The sequence below is a fragment of the Diospyros lotus genome, chromosome 2 (assembly GCF_014633365.1).
Source record: "Diospyros lotus cultivar Yz01 chromosome 2, ASM1463336v1, whole genome shotgun sequence".
Taxonomy (NCBI): domain Eukaryota; kingdom Viridiplantae; phylum Streptophyta; class Magnoliopsida; order Ericales; family Ebenaceae; genus Diospyros; species Diospyros lotus.
Window position 1 is genome coordinate 37,768,528 of NC_068339.1, and position 23,668 is coordinate 37,792,195.

At 36.1% G+C, this 23,668-nt stretch overlaps 1 protein-coding gene across 1 annotated transcript; it reads left to right on the forward strand.

Moving 5' to 3' along the window:
• Positions 1–17,731: 17,731 nt before the first annotated feature.
• On the forward strand, positions 17,732–22,016 carry LOC127793870 (AP2-like ethylene-responsive transcription factor At1g16060). Its single transcript, XM_052324626.1, has 8 exons — positions 17,732–18,070; positions 18,173–18,255; positions 18,396–18,404; positions 18,573–18,661; positions 18,889–18,962; positions 19,059–19,109; positions 19,763–19,839; positions 21,275–22,016. The coding sequence occupies exons 1-8, from the start codon at positions 17,895–17,897 to the stop codon at positions 21,787–21,789; spliced, it is 1,074 nt and encodes a 357-aa protein (XP_052180586.1). The 5' UTR covers positions 17,732–17,894; the 3' UTR covers positions 21,790–22,016.
• Positions 22,017–23,668: the final 1,652 nt, after the last annotated feature.

Consider the following 23,668-nt stretch of genomic DNA (forward strand, 5'->3'; position numbering starts at 1 on the left):
AGTCATGGTCTGCGACCTACCCGAGTGTTCCCTCTCGACCTGTTAAACTTGCAAAAAAGCCATGGTATGTTAGTTGGGGTTAGCCTATGATCCACCTGGACATATAGCTTGGTGATGCAAGTTAGAATTTTACGAGCTGAGAACCATTCATGTTGACCTAATGTTATGATTTGATACCTATTGAGCAACCACTTCCATAAATAATTTCAAGCTAAGGGTTCGCTAGTTGGGGTCCTTTCATCTTGACTCAAGTCATAGTTTGCGACCTACCAGGGTGTTTCCCTCTCGACCTGTTAAACTTGCAAAAAGCAATGGTATGTTAGTTGGGGTTAGCCTATGATCCACCTGGACATATAGCTTGGCAATGCAAGTTAGAATTTTACGAGTTGAGAACCATTAATCTTGACCTAATGTCATGGTTTGGTACCTACTGAGCAACCACTTCCGTAAATAATTTCGTGCTAGGGGTTTACTAGCCAGGGTCCTTTCATCTTGACTCAAGTCATGGTTGCGACCTACCTGGGTGTTCCCTCTCGACCTGTTAAACTTGCAAAATGGTATGTTAGCTGAGGTCAGCCTATGATCCACATGGACATATAGCTTGGCAATGAAAGTTAGAATTTTATGAGCTGAGAACCATTCATCTTGACCTAATGTCATGGTTTGGTACCTACTGAGCAACCACTTCTGTAAATAATTTTGAGCTAAGGGTTCGCTAGCTGGGGTCCTTTCATCTTGGCTTAAATCATGGTCTGCGACCTCCCTGGGTGTTCCTTCTCGGCTTATTTAAACTTGTAAAAAGCTATGGGATGTTAGCTGAGATCACAGTGCGATCTACCTGGACATATAGCTTGGCAATGCAAGTCATTTTAAATTTGTAAAAAGCCATGGTATGTTAGTTGGAATCAGCCTACGATCTACTTGGACATATAGCTTGGCGATGCAAGTTATTTTAAATATGTAAAAAGCCATGGTATATTAGTTGGAATCAGCTTATGATCTACCTGGACATATAGCTTGGCAATGCAAGTCAAACACATGGGAGCCATGGTATGTCAACTGAGATCGCAGTGCGATCTACCTAGACATATATCTTGGCAAGGTTTTCATTATGACCCATATATCATTTCATTAGGGTGTGTTAATTAAGGTTTGCTTTGATTTGCCTAAGTATGGCTGTTCGCGACCTACTGGACACATATCTTGATTATAAATTATTACGTTCATCAATGATGAGCTATTACGAGTTTGCTAATTTGCGAGCTCGAAATTGTTTGGGTCTATCTTAACTTATATTCGGAACAACCATTCCGAGTTTATATTCTGAAGATTTTTCCAAGTTTTACTCTTGAGCTTATCTCGATATAAAAATGCTTCCTGGAGCTCGTTTTAAGTTATGAAGATGGGTTCAAGGGTTATCCTGTCAAGACTCTAAGTTCGATTGGCTTAAGTTCATGGCAAAATTAAATTGAAAGACACTTGTTCAGAAAATGATGAATTTCATTAAGCAAGTACTTGTATTACAAAGTATAAAAAAAAAAAATACTTGTATTACAAAGCAAAAAAGATGAAAAAAGAAATCAAAAGAAGCCCTAGCTAGGAGGAGCTGTTGCTTCAGCTGGCTGGCCCTCGATATTAGCAGCTGGTGGAGCGGCCCCGCCTTAATCTTGCAAGGTGGGAGCTTCGGCGTCCTTGGTAGCTTGAGTCACGAACTTCTACACCTCCTCGATGACCTCTTCACCAAAGAAGGAGAAGTTAATTTCTGGATGATTCACCCACAAGGTGTCAGACTCGATTTCTTCACGTGCCTTGTCTATCTGAGCCTCCACACCCACCTTGATTTCGTTGATGGTCATGTCCGCCATCTGCTCACACTTTTCAGCTCGGTCCTCGGCCAGCTTCAGCTTGTCTTTCGCCTTCTGCAGCTCCTCCCTGGCCTTATTTAGCTTGTTGGTGAGATCGGAGTTTGAAGTCTCCTGTAAGATCTTCTCTCAGCGAAGCTTTTCCTCGAGGTCCTTATTTCATTGATGCACATCTCGTAGCTGCATCTCTTGGCCATCGAGATTCTTTCAGGCCTCAAAGAGCTCAGCGAGATGAGACTCATTCTGTTTCTCAAGCTTCACCAGCTCCTCCTTGAAGGCCACGATCGCTGCCTTGAGCGGTCCTTCAAAATTCACCTGCTGGCTCTTAAGTTTCATGGCAAGAAAGAAGGTCTACAAAACAAAAAGGGTTAGCTCGTGAGAGAAGACAAAAGTAAGGAAGAGAAGGATAAAAGCAGAGCTTACCAGGAGGTTGTGGCGAGCTAAGTAGTCGTGGAGCCCCGTCCTAGTCATTCCTTCTTGCTCCAAGGTCTTGGTGGACGAGCCTAGGAGTGTGGGCATGCCATCCAGAAGGGCGTTGAAGTAGGCCCTCCCAGTCATGGCCTCGAGAGTGGCCTCTGTAGCGCCTCATATTTTTAATCCACAAGGTGGCTATGTTTAACGTTTACAATACCTGGGTGATATTGGAAATCCTTTATCAACAGAAGCAAGGACCGAACCTAAGAGCTTAAATAGTTAAGATTTCCATGAGTTATTAAGGATGCATACATATGCTTAGGTGACTTCCAAGTATCTTAGCAACTGTTCACAATAGACCACTACGACATAATTGCGACATCACGAACACATGTATACACACACACAAGTAGAAGTAACACCAAATACAACCCTTTAATTTTAAGACGTACCCATCCAAACAACAGTTATTCCCCAACCACAACATAACCTTCTCAAAATCAAAGAAATAAGTACAACATACAACTTCCACACTCTTATAGGATTTAATAGTACATCACTTGAGACATATGTTTACAGTACTTTTCCGGTTCTTTTGCTTGTCTCCCCAATACTTGGCATAGTTATCATACCTGGAACGTGGAATGCTTCAGGGGTATCGAACACCCAAGTTAGATATTGACATCTAAATGAGATGGTTCAAAGGTAGTAATGCGTGCAGATGTAAAATACAACGTGAGAATGAAGTCTCCTCAAACACCTTAGTCCACTGAGGCACGTGATTAGAGTTAGATGTCCTTAGCCTCACCGAGGGCACCAGATTCCTTCCCCAAATCACCACACCCACCTCATCAACCATCCACAACACCGAAAATGCATGCAAGAACGAAGAAATATGCTTTAACAAAGAGAAGCATGAAGTGTAAGCCACAATCATCACACAAATGAACCAACATATGACCAATATGGAGTTTATTGGATGAAAGAATCACTCACCTTGCCAGTTTACCTTTCGGAATTACTGTTCACAGGGTATCGGCCTTGGTTTTGCTGCAGTTACAGAAGTTTCATGTCACCAAATCAAAATATTTTTATACAGTGTTCTAGGGAATTAAAAGGGGAGTATTGCATAAAAATTTTAGGAAAAAAGGGCTTGTCATGCTCTCGCATGAGCCCCTAGAAGGGTGGCCACACATGGCCAATCTCAGCAGTCTACGTCGCGTGCGTTACACGCGTCGCTGCCTCTTCCATCGGATTTTCGGGCTGCCGTTTAAAATGGCCATATCTCCCTCATCCAAGCTCCTTTTCGCCTCTCGTTTGAACCTACGGACTCCTCATTTAGTTCTCTACAAGATTATGTAGAGAAATCAAACTTACCTCTTGATTTTTTCTGGCAGTTGTAGGTGTTTTCCTGCTGCTAGCCATTTTTTGACAACCTTTTTGTTCTCCTCCGTCTTTCACCCTTTTTCTCTTCCACTTCTTCTAGAATTTCCCCCTCTACAATTCTCACCTTCACACCCCTCAATTTTGCCAAAGGTTGGCTCAGACTTGGCTTGGAATGAATTTTGGTTGAGTAGCTATGGTTTATATAAAGTTTCAGCCAATAGGATGCTTCCACACCTTAGGGACACTTGGAAGCCTTTGATTGGTTGCTTCCCAATATTTTTGAGAGATATTTTTAGCTAGTTTCCCAATATTGCAGTTCTGGCCCCAAGGTTTCCACAAATTTACACTTTTACCCCTAGATTTCTAAAAACTCACTTTGTCCCCTTGAAATGTCATTCTTTTGTTTCTCAAAAATATTTTAAGGCCTCTTCTAGGATCTTTTACCCTTGAGTGTCGACCAATGACTCAAAACAATTCTTCAAATATTTTTAGAAAATCACATTTTGTCCCTCATTTCCAAGAATTACCCCTTTTGCTCTCAGGATTTTCCTTCTTTCCTTGGATTTATGAGGCATATCATTTCCTTTAAAATAGACAAATCCTATAAAGAGTTCGGGTATTACAGCCTCCTGATGTGAATTAGGTTGCTAAAGCCTCACAAGATCTGTTGAGCATTCATGGAGGCCCAATAACAAAATTGCAAAAATTTGGGAATGGTTGATTGAGAAGATTTGGTAAGATTGCAAGATTTGGGGTTAATTGATTGATTGGTTGATTGATTGACAAGATTGCAAGATTTGGGGTTGATTGATTGATTGGTTGATTAATTGACAAGATTTGCAAGATTTGGGGACGATTGATTGATTGACAAGATTTGCAAGATTTGGGGATGATTGATTGATAAGATCCAGGCGCATAAAAAGGAATGGTTGAATATTTGACCACTTCCCTTATTTCCTACTTTGTTTATCAGATTATGCTATTTCTTTCCTGTAATCAATTTTTACCATGCATAGGATTTGATTTATTTCCTTCTAGTTTAGGATTTGTGTTTGGCTATATAAGCCAATGTAACCCAAGAGGAATTCAGTTTTTAGACAATATTATTAGTGAGAGTTTTCTCTTTGGTTCTTCAACAAACTACTTTGAACTTATCAAGATTTTATCTTGTGGCATTGATCCTTGACTTATCACTCACAACTCTTCTCATATATCTTGAGTGTGGCGTCAACCCTACCTTCTTATACCTTTGGTTCTTATCTCTTTATAGATAACGGGTCAAGGTCCTTTGTTTTATTTATTATGAATATGTTTTGGAATGATCCTTAGCAAAAGAACCATTTTTGATCGTTGGGTCTCACTTTCATTCGTGGGGTTCACATCACCTCCTTCTTGGGGACTCTAGACCTCTTATTCCTGTCTTTCTCCCGCTGTTGTTGCTGTCGATCTACTCCCCTCTTCGATCCAGCAACGGGAGCGTTCTGAGCTTCCCTCGTGACCTCGTTCCCGTGAGCTAGGCCAACCCCCTAATCATAAGAAACAAGAGCTCGCTGCTCTTGTTGCTGTTGGGGCTGTTATTGTTGTTGTTTCTATTGCTGTTGTTAAGGTTGCGGCTGTGGTTGTTGTTGTTCTGACCTTGGCTCTCGTGAACTGGAGCTCGAAGCCGTAGAAGAAGCAGTAGTAGGTGTGGTAGCAAACTTGTTGGGCCTCATCAAGTTCAACTTCACTATGTCTGCGACTGGACCTTCGCCCTCTTTGCTGTTATTAGCCTTGACGACTTCGAATGCGGACAGAACGGGCCTTGCACATCGAACTCCGATGAACTCCCTCCTAATGATCTTAGCGTTAAGAGGAGGGGTGAGCTCGTGCTCCCTAAGCAACTCGTCCGTTAATTTGAAATCTTCTAAGCCCTCACCCACAGCAACAAGAAGGTCGAGGATCCTCGGTCTCTCTGGTTGACAAGGTCGGCCTTCTGCTTCCAAAGTCTGCACAACAAATTGAGAATGTCAAAGATAATAAAATGAAATGAAAGAACTCGTGCTAACAGGTATGCCCTTACCCAAAACCAGCGTGAAGCTGTAATTTTTGAGAGGCTGAAGAGAGGGGCAAGAAAAGAAGAACCAATGGGACATGTAATCGCCCATATTGGACTTCCCCTTGGCCCTGCCTTGGGGAATAATGACTTTATGATTAGTGGTTAATTTTGTAAAAATTTTGTTATACTTATACCCTTCTTTTGATCTTAAAAATGGTTTAAATTAGATATTAATATATATTTTATGGTTATATGCAAGTTTAAATTGAAAAATGAATGAAATGAAATTTTAAAGTAAAATTTAATAATAATAATAATAATATATAAAATTATATATAATACATATACATCATTATATGCATGCATGTAATATATATATATATAATATAATCTAATATATATGTGCCATGTGTAATATATATATATAATATATAATTTATTAATAACATTAAATTATTATTATTTTTTATTTTTTTTTAGGAATGAAGAATTTAAGCCCATGAAGAATTCAAGCCCATGAAGAAATCAAACCCATGAAAAAATCAGGCCCATGAAAAATTAAAGCCCATGAAGAATTCAAGCCCATGAAGAATTAAGGCCCAATTTGAGCAACCCATGGAAGATATTATTTGGAGAAGGCCCAAGGATTATTTTTAATCCTAATGAAGATTAAAAAACCAATTTATAGAAATCTATTTTTATTTTTAATGTGAGTGCTTTATTAGGTGTGTTTTTTAGCTAAAATCCATTTATCTATTAGGTGTGTATTATAGCTAAAATCCATTTAACTTTATGAGTGCTTTATTAGGTATGTATTTTAGCTAAAATCTATTTAATATTAGGTATGTATTATAGCTAAAATCCATTTAACTTTAAGTGTGTGAGTGCCCATTAGATATAATTATGTCTAAATTGAATAATTGAAATTGTGTGGTTTGTATTGCATCTTGTGGCCTATAAATAGCTCACTTGATTGCATTTATAAGTGTGATTATTATTCTTGAATAAAAGTTTAGTTGTTTTCTTATAATTCTCTCTTTAAGAATTGTTCTTGTTCTTTCTCATTTTCTTTAGTACTTTCTCTTATAATCTTACTTCTTTTTTTTTCTTCTTTTAAATTCTTATGTCATTTATTGTCTTTTAATTATTCACCGCCTAAATGGCCGGTTAATTTATGCCTTTAAATTCTTGCAATTTTAATTCTTGTCTTTTAATTATTCACCGCCTAAATGGCCGGTTAGTTTTTGCCTTTAAATTTCTGTAATTTTAATTCTTGTCTTTTAATTATCCACCGCCTAAATGGCCGGTTAGTTTTTACTATTTTAATTCCTGTCATTTAAATTCTGTTATTTAAATTACGTTATTTAAATTCCTGTCAATTAACTTTCAAATAAAGATGAGTAGCTAAATCTAATTTTGGGTTAAGGCAAGGACAGTGTCCAACGCCAATGATTCCCAAAGAAAACTGCACTTTAAATAAGTAACATTAATTTAAATTTCAGTATGAGTGTGTATTAATTATTGAAAAATCACTAGGTTTGGATTAGAGCGTAAGCCTAACTTAGAGCTTTCATGCTATGTATGAGAGTTACTAGAACTGAAAACGCTATCATACCCAAACCCGGATGATTAATTTAGTTGTTTTGTATATTAATTGCAATTGGATTTATGGTGGTTGCTTAAATTAGAATCCCGCATATCATGTATGGGGATTGCTTAACCTAGAACTATCATCATCTCTAATTGCATTTAATAACAAACCCTCATATCTGAAATTAAATTAATGTTGCTAATCTTTTATGCTAAAATTTGGGAATCAACGGGTTAGTACTGAAATTGTCTTAACTCAAGTACTATCCAAATTCATATTTTTACGTTTAATGTTTATTTCAATTTCTGCCTTACTCTATTTTCTAGTATCTGTTGTCTAAAAAAATCCATAAAAAACCTTGTTGCCAATTTGTCCAAATGCGTGTGCGTGTGTGTGACATTCTTTTTCTTTTGCCATAAATAAATCTCTCAGTGTACGACCTGGACTCATCCAGAAAATATAAATTTAAATTTGGACTACAACTGTACTCGTACACTGGCGAGTATAAACCTCTCACCAAAATAAAAAATATATAAAAGTTTTATTATGATTTATTTTTATTGTGTTTTAATTGCAGGGTGAGAGTGTAGTCAAATTTTGGCGCCGTTGCCGGGGAGATTAAGGCAAAAACAAAAAGAACAAAAAAAATAAATAAAAAAAATAAAAGAATAAGCATCTCTTGATAAAATCGGTAACTCTGTTTCTCTTTTACTTTATTTTTATTTGTGCATTGTATATGAGACTGAGATCAGGTAGAATTCTTAAATAGCATTTTCATATCATTTTGATTCTTTACCTGCAATTTGATTGTAAACTTTACACTCATATCTCAATACTACTACAATCTGTCTGCACAAGATACTTATCATGATGAAAATAATCATTTTGAATCCGATTTGTCTAAACCTCTTAAGGATTATCTATACCCTCCTAGGAAAACCACTTTTAATTTGCAACCAGACACTATCCATTTGTTACCCACTTACCATGAAATTGAGGTTTGGTGTGTTGTGTGTGAAACTTCAACTCATTTGACGGATGACTGCCCTATAATACCTGCTGTTAAAGAGGTATTGTATGGTCAATCCAGTTACACACACACACACAACTATGAGGGAATGTATTACCAGAACCATGAGGAAAACTACCATTCGGACTTTGATGCATATCACCCTAATTCACACTTTCATCCAAATTTCTCATGGAAAAATGATTTGTAGCCCAACCACATGAGCACTTCATTTTCCAGCCTCAATCATTTCAAATGAATGAAGGGTCTACATTCGATGCATATCAACCCCCTCATGGGAGTTCTTTAGAAGATACCTTCAATCTATTTATGCAAGGCCAAATGGAATTTTTTGCACAAATGTCCAAATGTCAAGAACACACCATTAGAGTTACAGAGGACATTAGGAACCAATTGACACAGCTAACACAGACTTTGAGCATGTCAGAGCCTGTCCATCCCAACTCACTCCAAATCCCATTAATAAAACCCATAATCAAAAGTGAAAGTCAGGAGCAGGACATAGGAGTGACTGTCTTAAGGAATGGAGAAATAATTGAGAAACTTGATGCCCCTAGGATAGTACACCCTTTGGTGCAAGAAGAGAGAGTGGTTGATCATAGTGAGGTAGATGTCAATGAAGCCTTGGAGGAAGAAAAAGACCAAAATGATGTGAGAAAAGAAGAAACTTGGGAGGAAGAAGAGGATAAAATCCGAGAGCCAAAATGTGAAGATGTTATAAGTTTATCCACATTTAAGCCTAAATTTTTATCTTTTAGGCTAGTCGATATTATTGGGGATCAAATTAAACTAAACATGTGTAAGGTGTTTATGCAAATTAATGTATCGTACTCTGATGTAATAAAACCAACACCGCCAGATGATATATTTTCAAAATATGTATGTGCATTCACGAGAAAAATCAATTTATATAATTTTGAAAATAACTTTAAAAGTGGTGTAGTGAATGGGAGATATTATACGATTAGGTGGGCAACCACTCATTTGATCCTTAATTGGAAGAAAAGAAAAAAAAATTCTAAAAAAAATAAATAAGAATATATAATAAAATAATTTTATATATACATATAAGTTGTTCCTTTTCTGTATTACTTAACTAGTGTTTCTCTATGTGCAGTCTAAATAAAATTTCTCCATACGAGTTTATGTATTGAAGATCGCTAGGTATGCCTATCTTCTATCATTTTATTGCCAATTGAGGACAATGCGCAATTTAAGTTGGGGGGTAAGGTGTCTAAAAAATTTTACCCAAAAAAAACAAAAATTAAAATAAAATAAAAAAATATTTTTTTTTTGAGAGAGACAGAATTGACGCTGGTGGTAGCCATTTTTTTTCTCGGGCAGTGCAATCACACTGCCCTATAAAGAAAGAAGGTACACTGCCAAATGTTGAAAACAGAGGCGCCGAGCGTTGAAAAAAAAAATAAGTACGCTGCCAAATGTTGAAAAATGAGACGCTAAACGATGTCAAGTCTGACGGTGCAATTATGGCATGCCTCGAGTCGAGTGTAGAATAGTGATGCCCATTGCTCTATAAGAGACACCATATCTGTATGAGGCAAGCCACCATTCTTGAGCTCAGTCTTCTCTCCTTTGTGTATTTCGCCCATCAGGTACTCTCATCCCTTTTGTAAAGTTTATAGTTCTTTATTTTCTTATTATAGTTGTCTTTTTTTTAAAAAAAAAAAGAGAGATGGATCTTTATCTCTCAAAAATTCACAAGTACTATCCATCTCTCCCGCAGAATGATTTAAAAAAAATTTATGCTGCTAGGTGTGAAAGACTTAGGCTGTTGATGCGTAATAACATCCCTGAAGATATTCGTTGGCTGATTGAAGCAAAAGTTCAATTAGTTGGTGAAACTTCACCTAGTTTTAAGCATTTTACAGGCTTAGGAAAGAGTAGTTTTGCGAAGAAAAGAAGAGCGAAAAGAGTGAATGGTTATTACAAATGTGCTCGATGGACCTGTAACACACGATGCAAATCTGTGGGGCTTACGTCCATAAATCGAGAAGATAAAATTAGTTTCATAAATGATGGACTGAGTAAGGAGTCTTTTGATGATATCCGATTGACTCTTGAGACGCATCCATGTGGAATAGTGCAAAGAGAACTTCTTGCTTGATGGATCCAATTCAGAAGTGACCACCAACGCTATAGTCTTGGGAATCTGACTAAAAATGACCCTGTTTGCCAATTTATAAGAAAATTGGATGGGAAGCTTATCCCCGCTTCATAGAAAGTGTTTAAGCCATTTCTGGACGTAAAACCAGAGGAAGATGTGAGCCACAATCATAACTACTTATACATACGCATGATTTTTTGTTTGTATTTATTTCTTGTTGAATTGTTGTATAGCTACTTTTGATCGCTAAACTTCTTTTCAGGACATACAAAAGGAACAAACATGGAAGGGCAGTTAGTTCGTCGAATTAAAACCATATGTGTACTTTGTGGCTCTCAACTTGGGAGCGATATTTGTTACGCACTTGTAGCGAGCGAACTTGGTAAAAACTAGGAGAAAAAAAAATTAATTTGGTATATGGAGGGGGAAGTCGTGGATTGAATGGTTATGTTTCACAAGCTGTACATCTTGGAAATTCATCTGTGGTAGGTGTAATGCCAATTCCTTTAGCTGAACCACATATTTCCGGGATTACACGCGGTTAACTTATAGAAACGACTTCTATGTCTGAACGCATGGCTTGTAAGATTTATCAGTCAGATGCCTTCATTGCTTTACCAGGAGGTTTTGGAACACTTGAAGAAATCTTTTGTATAATCTTTTGGGCCAAGAGTAATCTCCATACCAAACCCATTGGACTTTTAAATGTTAACCATTTTTTCGATGGGTTACTCTCTTTTCTTGATCAGGCTGTGGACCAACAGTTCATTTCTCGTTCAGCAAGAAAGATTCTCATTTCTGCATCCACCATTGATAAGCTGCTAGAGAAATTACATGCTTATGTTCCATAGTACGATCCTCATGAGCCTCGGATAGACTGGTCTAAGGCAATTAGTAACAAGTGCCAAAGGGGTCCGATTAATTTAGATTTATCATTGTGATAAATGCTCTTTATTAAGATGGTTGAGTAAGGAGTACTTTTTGTACTCTTGAGAGGCATCTAGTTATTGTACAACTTGCAGGATTTTTCTTGGTTGTGTTCTTAAAAAAAAAAAAAAAAAACTGTGGAATGTTGTTAGCAAAGTCTTTGATAAGATGGTTGAGTAAGGAGTACTTTTTGTACTCTTGAGATGCATTTTTTTTATCTTATAACTTGCATCAATTTTTATTTTGGTATGAAAATATAAATATATATATGGTGTGCTCATTTGTTGTTTAAGTTTTAGCAGTTCACAGCAAAATGAACTTGTGGAGTTACAAGTATTCTTAACAACCCTAATTTATTACTGCAATTCAAGGTGGGGGGTGTAAGGTTTAGTTATGAATTATCTGGTTCATATTTAACTGTGAGTTTGCTATTGCTAGTTTGTAGTCTTGTGTGAATTGATTATCTTTATCTGCTCTTATTAAAAAAAAATAAAAATTGTGTTTTAAATAACGCTATTCCTAAAGTTTTGAAGTTATGCACTGATAACCGGTTAAGTTTGCAATACAAAACATGGATGCATTGATTTCTTATTTGAAAACGTATATGCATTAGAATAAGTAATTTGCATTCATCGGGGATTCAAAATTTAAAAATTGGTTATCGGTCATAAAGTCAAAGGTAACAGTAATTAGCTGATTAGTACATTGTATGATCCCTCAACAGAAGTGGAGACTATTACCCAAGTAAGTGTTTGAGCCTAATAACCGTTAATTCTGAGTGAAATAACACTTACTCTAAATATGCTCTCTTGTTTATCTTGTCTTTTCAATGGCTTCAAAATATCAATTCGCTTTGAATGTCTAGTATGATAGCGGATGAATTTGACTGGTTTCAAACTCCGACTTAGATGACTGAGAAGCATGATAGGGGGATCAATTTCTTTCAGTTTGAGCCTATTAAACCTTTTTCTTTCTTTAAATTAACCTCCCTTGCTAGCCCATTTGAGCCATTTGTAGTACAACTTCTTTCGTTACACTTGTTTAACCCATGACCATATGAATTTTGTCCAAATTGGTGTGATTTTGGGAATTAGTTTATCTAGCTATTTTCATATTAAAACCAAAAAAAAAAAGAGAAAAAAAATTAAAAAAAAGAAGAGAAATTCTCTTAGCTATTCAGCACAATTGTTTCAAAATAAATGCTGAAAAAAAAAAGAAAAGAAAAAAAAAAATCCCGACACACCATTTACACACTCTACCTTTTCTTTGACAACCCGCATTAATCTCATAGCCCCATTACAACTCAATCTGGTCCCTCTTGATACTATAAATCATGTGATCTCAGCATTCGAGTTTGGAGTAGGGAATCATGTTTAAATTCAGAAGTTACTCGTCTAGAGTATTATTCCAATCATAAAGCTATGTCAATTTTCCTGTTCTTTCATGAAAATACGTTCCTTATATTTGGGATGACACCTAGTTTTGAACTTGTTCTGCATTTACTCTTATAATGGTGCACCCCCTTGTGTGTATACCTGAGAAATTTTTTTTATTGGAGGGAAAATCCATAATAAGGTTTGAAGTCAAAACTTCAAGGGAGTAAGTCTGTGTGTTGATTATCCTAATTGCTATTCCTGAGATTGTATGACATTTAACCAAAAATCTGATTTAGAATGCTAAATTATTTATTCAATTTTATGCATTTCGATTTTGAATTTGAAATTTTTACATTCATACAGTTATTGTGAATAAAGCTTGGCATGTGTATAGTCTGATTGCTAAGGGACTAGCAATGTTTAAGTTGGGGGGTATGATTAGTGGTTAATTTTGTAAAAATTTTATTATAATTATACCCTTCTTTTGATCTTAAAAATGATTTAAATTAGATATTAATATATATTTTATGGTTATATGCAAGTTTAAATTGAAAAATGAATGAAATGAAATTTTAAAGTAAAATTTAATAATAACAATAATAATATATAAAATTATATATAATACATATACATCATTATATGCATGCATGTAATATATATATATAATATATAATTTATTAATAACATTAAATTATTATTATTTTTTATTTTTTTTTAGGAATGAAGAATTCAAGCCCATGAAGAAATCAAACCCATGAAGAAATCAAGCCCATGAAAAATTAAAGCCCATGAAGAATTCAAGCCCATGAAGAATTAAGACCTAATTTGAGCAACCCATGGAAGATATTATTTGGAGAAGGCCCAAGGATTATTTTTAATCCTAATGAAGATTAAAAAACCAATTTATAGAAATCTATTTTTATTTTTAATGTGAGTGCTTTATTAGGTGTGTTTTTTTAGCTAAAATCCATTTATCTATTAGGTGTGTATTATAGCTAAAATCCATTTAACTTTATGAGTGCTTTATTAGGTATGTATTTTAGCTAAAATCTATTTAATATTAGGTGTGTATTATAGCTAAAATCCATTTAACTTTAAGTGTGTGAGTGCCCATTAGATATAATTATGTCTAAATTGAATAATTAAAATTGTGTGGTTTGTATTACATCTTGTGGCCTATAAATAGCTCACTTGATTGCATTTGTAAGTGTAATTATTATTCTTGAATAAAAGTTTAGTTGTTTCCTTATAATTCTCTCTTTGAGAATTGTTCTTGTTCTTTCTCATTTTCTTTAGTACTTTCTCTTATAATCTTACTTCTTTTTTTTTCTTCTTTTAAATTCTTATGTCATTTATTGTCTTTTAATTATTCACCGCCTAAATGGCCGGTTAATTTATGCCTTTAAATTCTTGCAATTTTAATTCTTGTCTTTTAATTATTCACCGCCTAAATGGCCTGTTAGTTTTTGCCTTTAAATTTCTGTAATTTTAATTCTTGTCTTTTAATTATCCACCGCCTAAATGGCCTGTTAGTTTTTACTATTTTAATTCCTGTCAATTAACTTTCAAATAAAGATGAGTAGCTAAATCTAATTTTGGGTTAAGGCAAGGACAGTGTCTAACGCCAATGATTCCCAAAGAAAACTGCGCTTTAAATAAGTAACATTAATTTAAATTTCAGTATGAGTGTGTATTAATTATTGAAAAATCACTAGGTTTGGATTGGAGCGTAAGCCTAACTTAGAGCTTTCATGCCATGTATGAGAGTTACTAGAACTGAAAACGCTATCATACCCAAACCTGGATGATTAATTTAGTTGTTTTGTATATTAATTGCAATTGGATTTATGGTGGTTGCTTAAATTAGAATCCCGCATATCATGTATGGGGATTGCTTAACCTAGAACTATCATAATCTCTAATTGCATTTAATAACAAACCCTCATATCTGAAATTAAATTAATGTTGCTAATCTTTTATGCTAAAATTTGGGAATCAACGGGTTGGTACTGAAATTATCTTAACTCAAGCACTATCCAAATTCATATTTTTACGTTTAATGTTTATTTCAATTTCTGCCTTACTCTATTTTCTAGTATCTGTTGTCTAAAAAAATCCATAAAAAACCTTGTTGCCAATTTGTCCAAATGCGTGTGCGTGTGTGTGACATTCTTTTTCTTTTGCCATAAATAAATCTCTCAGTGGACGACCTGGACTCATCCAGAAAATATAAATTTAAATTCGGACTACAACTGCACTCATACACTGGCGAATATAAACCTCTCACCAAAATAAAAAAAATATAAAAGTTTTATTATGATTTGTTTTTATTGTGTTTTAATTGTAGGGTGAGAGTGCAGTCACTTTATAGGGTGAAAAACGAGATTCTAAGTACTATAGCTCATCCTTGACACTTTTAAAAGAAAAAAAGAAACTTGATGAGTCTTAGTGATGGGGCAGAAAGGTCATTCCTAAGAAATAAAATAGCTATAAAAGTAAGTTGGGTGCTGGAATTTGGGGTAAGTTGAAATGGCGCGAGCTTGAGCTCGTTCAAAAGGTTAAGAAGATAGGGGGTAATAGGAAACCTAAACCTAGACTTAATGTGCTGGGGGCTAATAGTTATGAAGCCGGTTGGAGGGTATGCTGCATGGCAGCTCGGAGAAGGGACCATCGCTTGGCAATCCTTTGGAAAATGGAACTCCCGAGTGCAGGTCTCGAGTTTGTGGACTTTGGCTTTGGAGGGGAATTTTCTGAAGACTTCTTGCCCTTGGCTTTTTTCAGCGACCTACCCGCTGACAACCGGGACATTTTTTGAAGTCGTCTCTTCTGCAACCTCCCCATCTCGCGAGCTTTATCTCTCAAGGTTATACATTTCTATCACAAGGCAGTCTTCCGAATTTGAGGTATCATCTTCTCATATGATGTTGTTGTAGCGCTTTTAACTTAAGTTCTCTTAAACATAATTGGACATCTACAGTGAAAGAAAGAACGGTTAGGTCGCATTTCGCAAACCAAACCTCAGAGAACCAAAAACTCCTAAAAGTATTCCCTATCTAAAAAGTCGGGCGCTTTGCAACAGGGTGCCGCCTAAGGCGGGGGGGCTACGACTGTAAGCCCGGTACTCCATGGAAAATGAATCCTAAAGTCACTAAGCTCGAAGGCTCAGGGGATACCTAACAAATCGATTCAAATCAGTGCACCAGAAAATGGGATAAGACACTGATAGAATCAGAAAGGCCAGAGGGCCAATGGTCGTAAATTGACAATGGATGGCCTAATGAAAGAAATCTCAAGCAAGAGACAAAGGTCGTAAGAAATTTACTTATTAGTAGATCTCTTGTTGGTACAAGAACCTGGATCAAGCCTCAAACGATAATTGACGCTCGAACGATCGTAGCCGGAGAAGATTCGTCGCAATGGAAGTCTCGGGAGCAGAATGAAAGTAAGAACAAGATTTCAAAATAGCGTGAAGAGGGAAATAGAAGGGTTTCTCTGCTATTTATATGTCCAGCTCGAACGATCCCAGTCGTCGGATCAAAATGGCTTATGGCATGCCCATATTCACCGATTGCACGACGGCTCATGGGTCTCACGATTATGATCATGCGTAGTAATAGGGGAACGTGCACATTAAATGCGCCTCAAGCAAGACATGCAGTATGAAACAACGTGATTTGAAGTGATTGGGCAGAAGTCTAGAAAATGGATTGACAGCTGGAATAGTTGGCATACATCAGCTCCTAATCCGAAGATCGCACTGCGAGCTGGGGGCTAGTGTTATGGGTATTTCCTAGACTACTTCTTATGGGCTGAATTCGACCCAGCAGACTGGCCCAATCTCCTGAAGCCCAATAGGCTCAGTGCTGAGCTCGTTAGAACAAGGTCACACATCGCTGGGACCACGGAACCAAGCGAGCTCTCAGCGATGCTTCTAGCTCACAAGCCTAATCGTTCAGCTCGTATAAGAACAAAATCGTGGAACAACCAGAGACAAGGACCCACATACTTTATCTGAGGCAAACTAGATCCTTGGTAATGCGGAACCCATTCCTGGTTTTATGGAATTGATAAGGACACTTTGTCTCCCGTGACATTATCCTTCCATTTATAGATTTTATGTGAATTGTAAACACTCCACACTATAAATAGGGGTCAAAAATACTATTGTAAAGAAGGGACAAAAATAATATACTGTTACTCTGTCAGAATAGACCATTATAAAGAAGGGATAGTCATGGATTAGATATCATTCTGACCAAATCACGTAAAAACTTCCCTATGTGTAACTCATTATTTGTTTTCATTTGTTCCCCCTCTTTACATTTTGTGCTCATTTTTCTCATTGCGGGTTTACGAATCACAATTAACCAACTCCGAACATTGAAACTATGTATTTCTCTAAAGGAAAACAAATAATATTTCATGTCGATTCCAAGTATATTTTGACACACCATTTAGATAATTGTTTCGATATTATTATTATTTTAAATTTATTTATACAATATTTGTAACATCATTTGAGTGAGTTTTTTATTTTACCGACAATGATATTTAGACAGCAAATATAAAGTTTTTTTGAGGCCAAAACGGGGGGCACGGAACGTGGGATCGCCACGTGGACCGAAGGATACAAACACGCGTAAAAGAAAGGCTAATCGGAAAATCCAAGAGATTAAGAGGGGCAAAATAGTCAAAACACCACGAAGATGGCAGAAAAGACCCTCAAATTTTGACATTTTGTTTGCAACTTGATGATAATGTCTGGAAAATTATTAATAATTATTTATTTTATAAAAAATAATTATTAATAATTATTTGACCATTTGATATGATGTCAGATGTAATCCCAAATATTAAAATTCCATTCCCATATGTTACGTTTACGTATATACAGCGCAAGAAAGCGAAATAAGGTGCGGACAGAGCAGAAAACGACTCCCAGAAAGCCGCTTCCAGACGGCTCCAACCGCCACCGTCACCACCACCACCACCATCCCCCCGCCGGCTCTAAACTTCATATTAATTAATTAATTACGTAACCAACCACATACATATTAATTACGTACCCCCCCCCCCCCCCCTCTCTCTCTCTCTCTATAAATATATATATTTGTAGTCATCTTCTATTTGGGAAGTTCGATAGTTTAGATGGCGAAGCTCTCACAGCAGGGAAGTCAGAAAAGCAGTTCGAAGAATAGCAGCGGCGCCAGCACTAGCAACGACAGCAGCAGCTCCGCCGCAACGAAGGTGAAGAAGCGAACCCGGAAGAGCGTCCCCCGGGATTCACCTCCCCGGCGGAGCTCCGTATACCGGGGCGTCACCAGGTACGTCATTTTCCGGCCATGATTATAATTTATAAACGTCTTCTATATATATATATATACATGTTTTATGAGTTCGTATATATATATATATATATGTTTCAGGCACCGGTGGACTGGGAGATACGAAGCTCATTTGTGGGACAAGAACTGCTGGAATGAATCGCAGAACAAGAAGGGAAGACAAGGTTCACTTTCCATCTCCATTCTCTTCAACTTTCTTGCTCTCATTGATCCTCCTCCTCCTCATGACCTTGTTGATTGATTAATTTGCTTTTCTTTTTTTCTGCGCCGGCCGGCGGGAATCCAACCCATGGAGCGAATGCAGTATATCTGGGTAAGTTGAATCCCTAAAATTAATGATCACAAAGAACAGAAAAAACCCATTTTTACCATCATAAATAATTAATAATTTTATATGAAAAATATATATATTGAAAACACAATTGATTTGAATATATATATATACAGTATTGAATAAATATTGGTGTAAATGCATATATAGGGGCCTACGATGAGGAAGCAGCAGCAGCACATGCTTATGACTTGGCCGCATTGAAGTATTGGGGACAAGACACCGTCCTTAATTTCCCAGTAATTTGCTTCTTCTTCTTTTACCCAAAAAACACGTAATTTCTATATATATGTTTAGGACAATCTAGACAGCCCAGATTATAACTTGATTTGATCATTATTTATATTTGTATGGCTAATTAATTTCCAATAATATTGGTCTTCTTCTCTTTCTATTTTCTTTTTGTGTGTCCTTTTTGGGTTAATTTACTGATCATATACATGTAATTTGATCTTTGTACGTATAGCTGTCCACTTATGAAGAACAAATTAAAGAAATGGAGGGTCAGTCGAAAGAAGAATATATTGGATCCCTAAGAAGGTATATATATATATATATATATGTCATCTGTATTTTCATTTTATTTTTTTCATTCCGTTTAACTGAGATTATTATGAATCTTGATTCTACTTGCAGAAAAAGTAGCGGGTTTGCCCGAGGAGTCTCTAAATACAGAGGTGTAGCAAGGTATTTATGATTTTCAAATTAATTAATAATTATTGCTTTAAAAAAAACAATTGTTTGTATAAAATTACCAATATTTTCTTAATAAATTATAAATTATTATAGGTAAAACGCATGACTAGTCTTAAGTCATAACTTTTAATTTCCCTACGTCCATATTCATTTCCATTAACATAAATATATATAAATGTAATAAAATTATTACCTTTATATTATGAACTTCAAGAAACAGCCAAACAACCCCTACATAGTGATAATGTGCAATAAAAATGTACTATATTATTACAATGTTTGAGCAAGAAAAGAACTTAAAATTTACCACCCTACGTGTGTGTGTACGCATGTCTATATTTTCTTGGTTTAGGTCCCGAGTTGGTAGTGGCTGGTGGCCTTAAAGAGGGGTGGTTAAAATTGATGTACTATGAGTGCCTAGATTGTCAAACAAGGTATATGCCCTTGCCCTTGCCCTTGCCCATGCCCATTCATTCATTCATCAACTTAATTACACTCCACTACATATATACTACGTACGCGCGTTACACGTTGCATGGCATATATATATATATATATGTATATTCTCCATTCTTTCTCCTTATAATTACTCCCACTCTATTTTGCCGGCTATTCAATTCAGACCCACCTACATGCACATGCAGGCACCATCACAACGGCCGCTGGGAGGCTCGCATTGGCAGGGTCTTTGGCAACAAGTACCTCTATCTGGGCACTTATGGTACGTATAATAAATCTAACACAATTCAATTCAATTTGGATTAGTTAATCGATTTATATTGAGTTTGAAAGAAAGAATCAAAATTCAATTAAGTTAAGAAAACCTTCAACTGATCAGCCACATTGGTTTGGTTGGTTCTAGCTGTTTAGTTTTTGAATCTATATATATATATATATATATATATCTAAACCATGAAAACTCCTATTACTAGGGGACTTAGTCAAATCATTAGATGTTAGTATGGCACAATTTGAAATAAATCTACCGACAGTACTGTTAAAGTGAAAAATTAAATTGTAAGGGTCTCGTTGAAAATGACCCCAACTGATTAAAAGAGTGTATTTGATAGTGACAAGCCGATTCATTCTTATTTCTAATTAAAATTAATGGGAATATATATATATGTTTTTTCTCTCATCATCATTAAAATTAGAGAAAAAAGAGATTAATTGGGGTACGGGCGAGGAGTAACATCAATGGGGAATGAAGGCATTGGGAGTAATGGGGGCAAAGAAAATGGATAAAAGACAAAAACTCTTAAGGATAGAGGTGCATGGGTTGGTATGCATATCCATCACCAACCCTCAACTGCTAGGTCTGCTATTTAATTAATTTATCCAACCCTAACTCCCCACCAAACTTATCGACCCAAAATTAATTAATTTGAAAAATAGTAATTCTTTTTACATCTTTTGAAACATTTATTTATTAAAGTAATTTAATTTAAGAGTCGTATATTTAATTTGTAATTATTAATCATATCTCACAATTTTGAGCTTATTTCTAGAATGATTGAAAATTGATATTTTTAGACCCATGGAGTGGTAATTCAAGTGGACTAAGAGTTAGAAGTGTGATAAAAAAAGCTTTCAAGTTATTTGGTGACTGATAGCCTCTTTTTGTTGTAGTTGGTTATCTACCATGACAATATTATCCCAAATTTAAAAATACAAAATTAATAATATTGTCGCCCATATTTAATAAAAATAATATCAGTCCCATAAATAACATTATTGTAAAGCTAAAGAACATTAGTATAGATATGATTTCGTCAACTCTAATCTCATGAGTACAATGAGAGTTTTAATGGGTGGGACCAAACAATAAATTTATTAGATTTTTATAAAAAAAGACTTTTTAATTTATATGTGGGATCGTATTACTTGTACATCAAAGACTACACCTTAGACTACACACTTATACAAATGACTAAAACACCCTTTACGTCTCTTCATCTCGTCGTTTTGAGTAGGGATATTTTAATTATGCATCTTACGTTTCAGGTGTGAAGTATTTTTATTATTTTAATTATATTATGTATTTCAAGATATGAGGAGTACAAATAGCATTTTCTATGTGTATTATATATATGAATGAATTATGCACTCTATTTTCTTTCCCAAATTGCCCCTAAAGGTCTTCGAACTTGCTGCAGCTACCCAAGAAGAAGCGGCGGTGGCCTATGACATGGCGGCAATAGAGTACCGTGGACTGAATGCAATTACCAACTTTGACCTCAGTCGTTACATCAAGTGGCTAAAGCCAAGCCAAACCAGCGGTGCGAACTCCCAACCAAACCCTAACCTTAGCCCTAGCCCTGACGCTGACCCCAATCCCGACCTCAACTCCGCTTACACCGCCGACCACGAGCTCTCATTAAGCCCTAGCTCCACCACCCTGCCTCCGCCGCGCGCCACTGCATCATCGGCATTGGGGCTTCTGCTGCAGTCATCCAAATTCAAGGAAATGCTAGAGAGGACAGCGGCTACTGATTGCCTGTCAACACCGTCGGAGTCCGACCCTCCCCGACGGAGCTTTCCCGATGACATACAAACCTACTTCGACGGCCACGACTCCGGCAGCAGCTTCGGTGATGGGGATGATGACATTTTTGCCGATCTAAATTCGTTTGCCACGCCGATGTTTCAGTGCGAGCTTGATGCGTGTTAGCTTTCTTTCTTTCTTTCTTTCTTTTTCCCCATTTCTAATTTTACAATTTATGCTTCCATTCCTTTTTCTAAATATGGAAAAAGAAAGTCAGGCAATTGGATGCTGTTGGTACATTAAATGTAGATATAGAGAGCCTCGGGGTTTTGTTTATTATTCAAAGATATGGGTGTTTCTCTTGAAACTCTATCACATGTAATGTTTTCTTGTTTGGAATGAATTAATATTTTCATGAAGAATTAAGCTTCATCATTTCATTGTGTATGGATAGAAAATTTAATTACCTAGAATTTTATAACATAATACCATGCACCTATTTTGTAACAGCAGGGACGACTTGACGCAACGCGGGCATGAGGGGGGGGGGGTGTTTCGCTCGGGCCCATGCCCCTCCTCTTATGTTATCTGTACCAACGCGAGTAACATAACAATTTCTTTTGTAATAAATATCAGATTCATTCTAGTAAAAATTGATAAGTACGTACATAGCACACACTAATCAAAGTAAACTTAGAAATTGACTTGTTTCGTGCTTAATTTCATCAAGATATATAGATAATGGATATTAATTTCATTCACTAGAATGTCAATTACAACATTTTCTTCCTCCACCCAATTCTCCATTTTTTTTTTCTTTTTGTGTTGAGTTCATCATTCATGTGAGTCCCTTCAATTATTTTGTGGTCAGTGTTACTTGTTTCCTTGGTACGTAGTACCACTGCCTGTTAGCAATCACAAGGGCCTGAAAATTCATTTGCACAAAAATTTTAGTGCGAGAATTGAATGGTGGAATTCAAAGCTTAATTTGTGTTTAGAGTTTGGACTACGTACAAAGACATCTGCATGCTATAATCACAATGCACTAGACAAAACTTTGAATCCATTGAAGCCAAAAATGCAGAATGCTTGGAATCTAGTCAAAGGATATCTGTGACACAAAATATAGTCATTATTTTTCATAGTCCCTTGATGTCTCTTCAATTAATCTTCAATGGCTTACAACTGTGTTGATGCTCAAAACTTTAAAACGTAGAAAAGTTTTTTTTTTTCCTTTTTGTATTTACCTGTAATCCATGACATATTCTGATTTTCCAACTGATATATCATGGTAAAAAAACACTGAACAAATTAATTAAAAGGAATAAATAAAAATAATGTTATTCAAGTTTTGCATTGAATGATTGGATATTCTAGAAGAACTCGATCATATTAGGTTAAATACACGGCAGTGGCAATGAGGGGTAGATAGGGTATTGTATTCGGGGTATTCTTTTTCTTGTAACTAATGCCCCTTATATCTATAAATAAGAGGCGATAGGTAGTTTGTCGAAGCCCTGAAATCTTATCATTCTCATTGAGTCTTGAGTGTTGTACTGTTAGAGAAAAGTTCAAGAGAAAGCTTTGTAATCTACAGTGAGGGTTGTGTGGGTGTGCAAGTGATTGATTGCACTGTTCTTCATCAAGATTATAGTGGATTGCTCTTTCTAAAGGTTGGATGTAGGACTGGTGTAAACCAGGTCGAACCAGGATAATTTTTGGTGTCTTTTATGTGGTTTGCTCTAACTTTGTCTCTTGTTAATTCTTTAAATTTCTGTTTATGTTGTTTTGTTGAATCGGTGAGAGAGTGAAAAGTGGACTTATCTGTTGGTTCATTGGGTGATTTCTTGGGCTGTCAGTGCTCCTAATTATAACAAATTGGTATCAGAGCTGGGTCTCTTATCAAGAACCTTCAAGAATCGTTAGAATTGAACGCATACCCACAGGAATGGCTTCTTCAGCCTCTACCACACGCACGGTATGATGTTGAGAAATTTGATGACCAAAATGATTTTGGCCTATGAAAGATGAAGATGAGGGCCTGATTGGGAAACCTAGGTCTAGA

Coding starts and splice junctions, on each gene's coding strand:
- LOC127793870 (XM_052324626.1), top strand. CDS start 17,895: ATGGCGAAGCTCTCACAGCAGGGAAGTCAGAAAAGCAGTTCGAAGAAT. Junction 18,071..18,172: donor GTATACCGGGGCGTCACCAG/GTACGTCATTTT, acceptor TATATGTTTCAG/GCACCGGTGGACTGGGAGAT. Junction 19,840..21,274: donor CCTCTATCTGGGCACTTATG/GTACGTATAATA, acceptor AACTTGCTGCAG/CTACCCAAGAAGAAGCGGCG.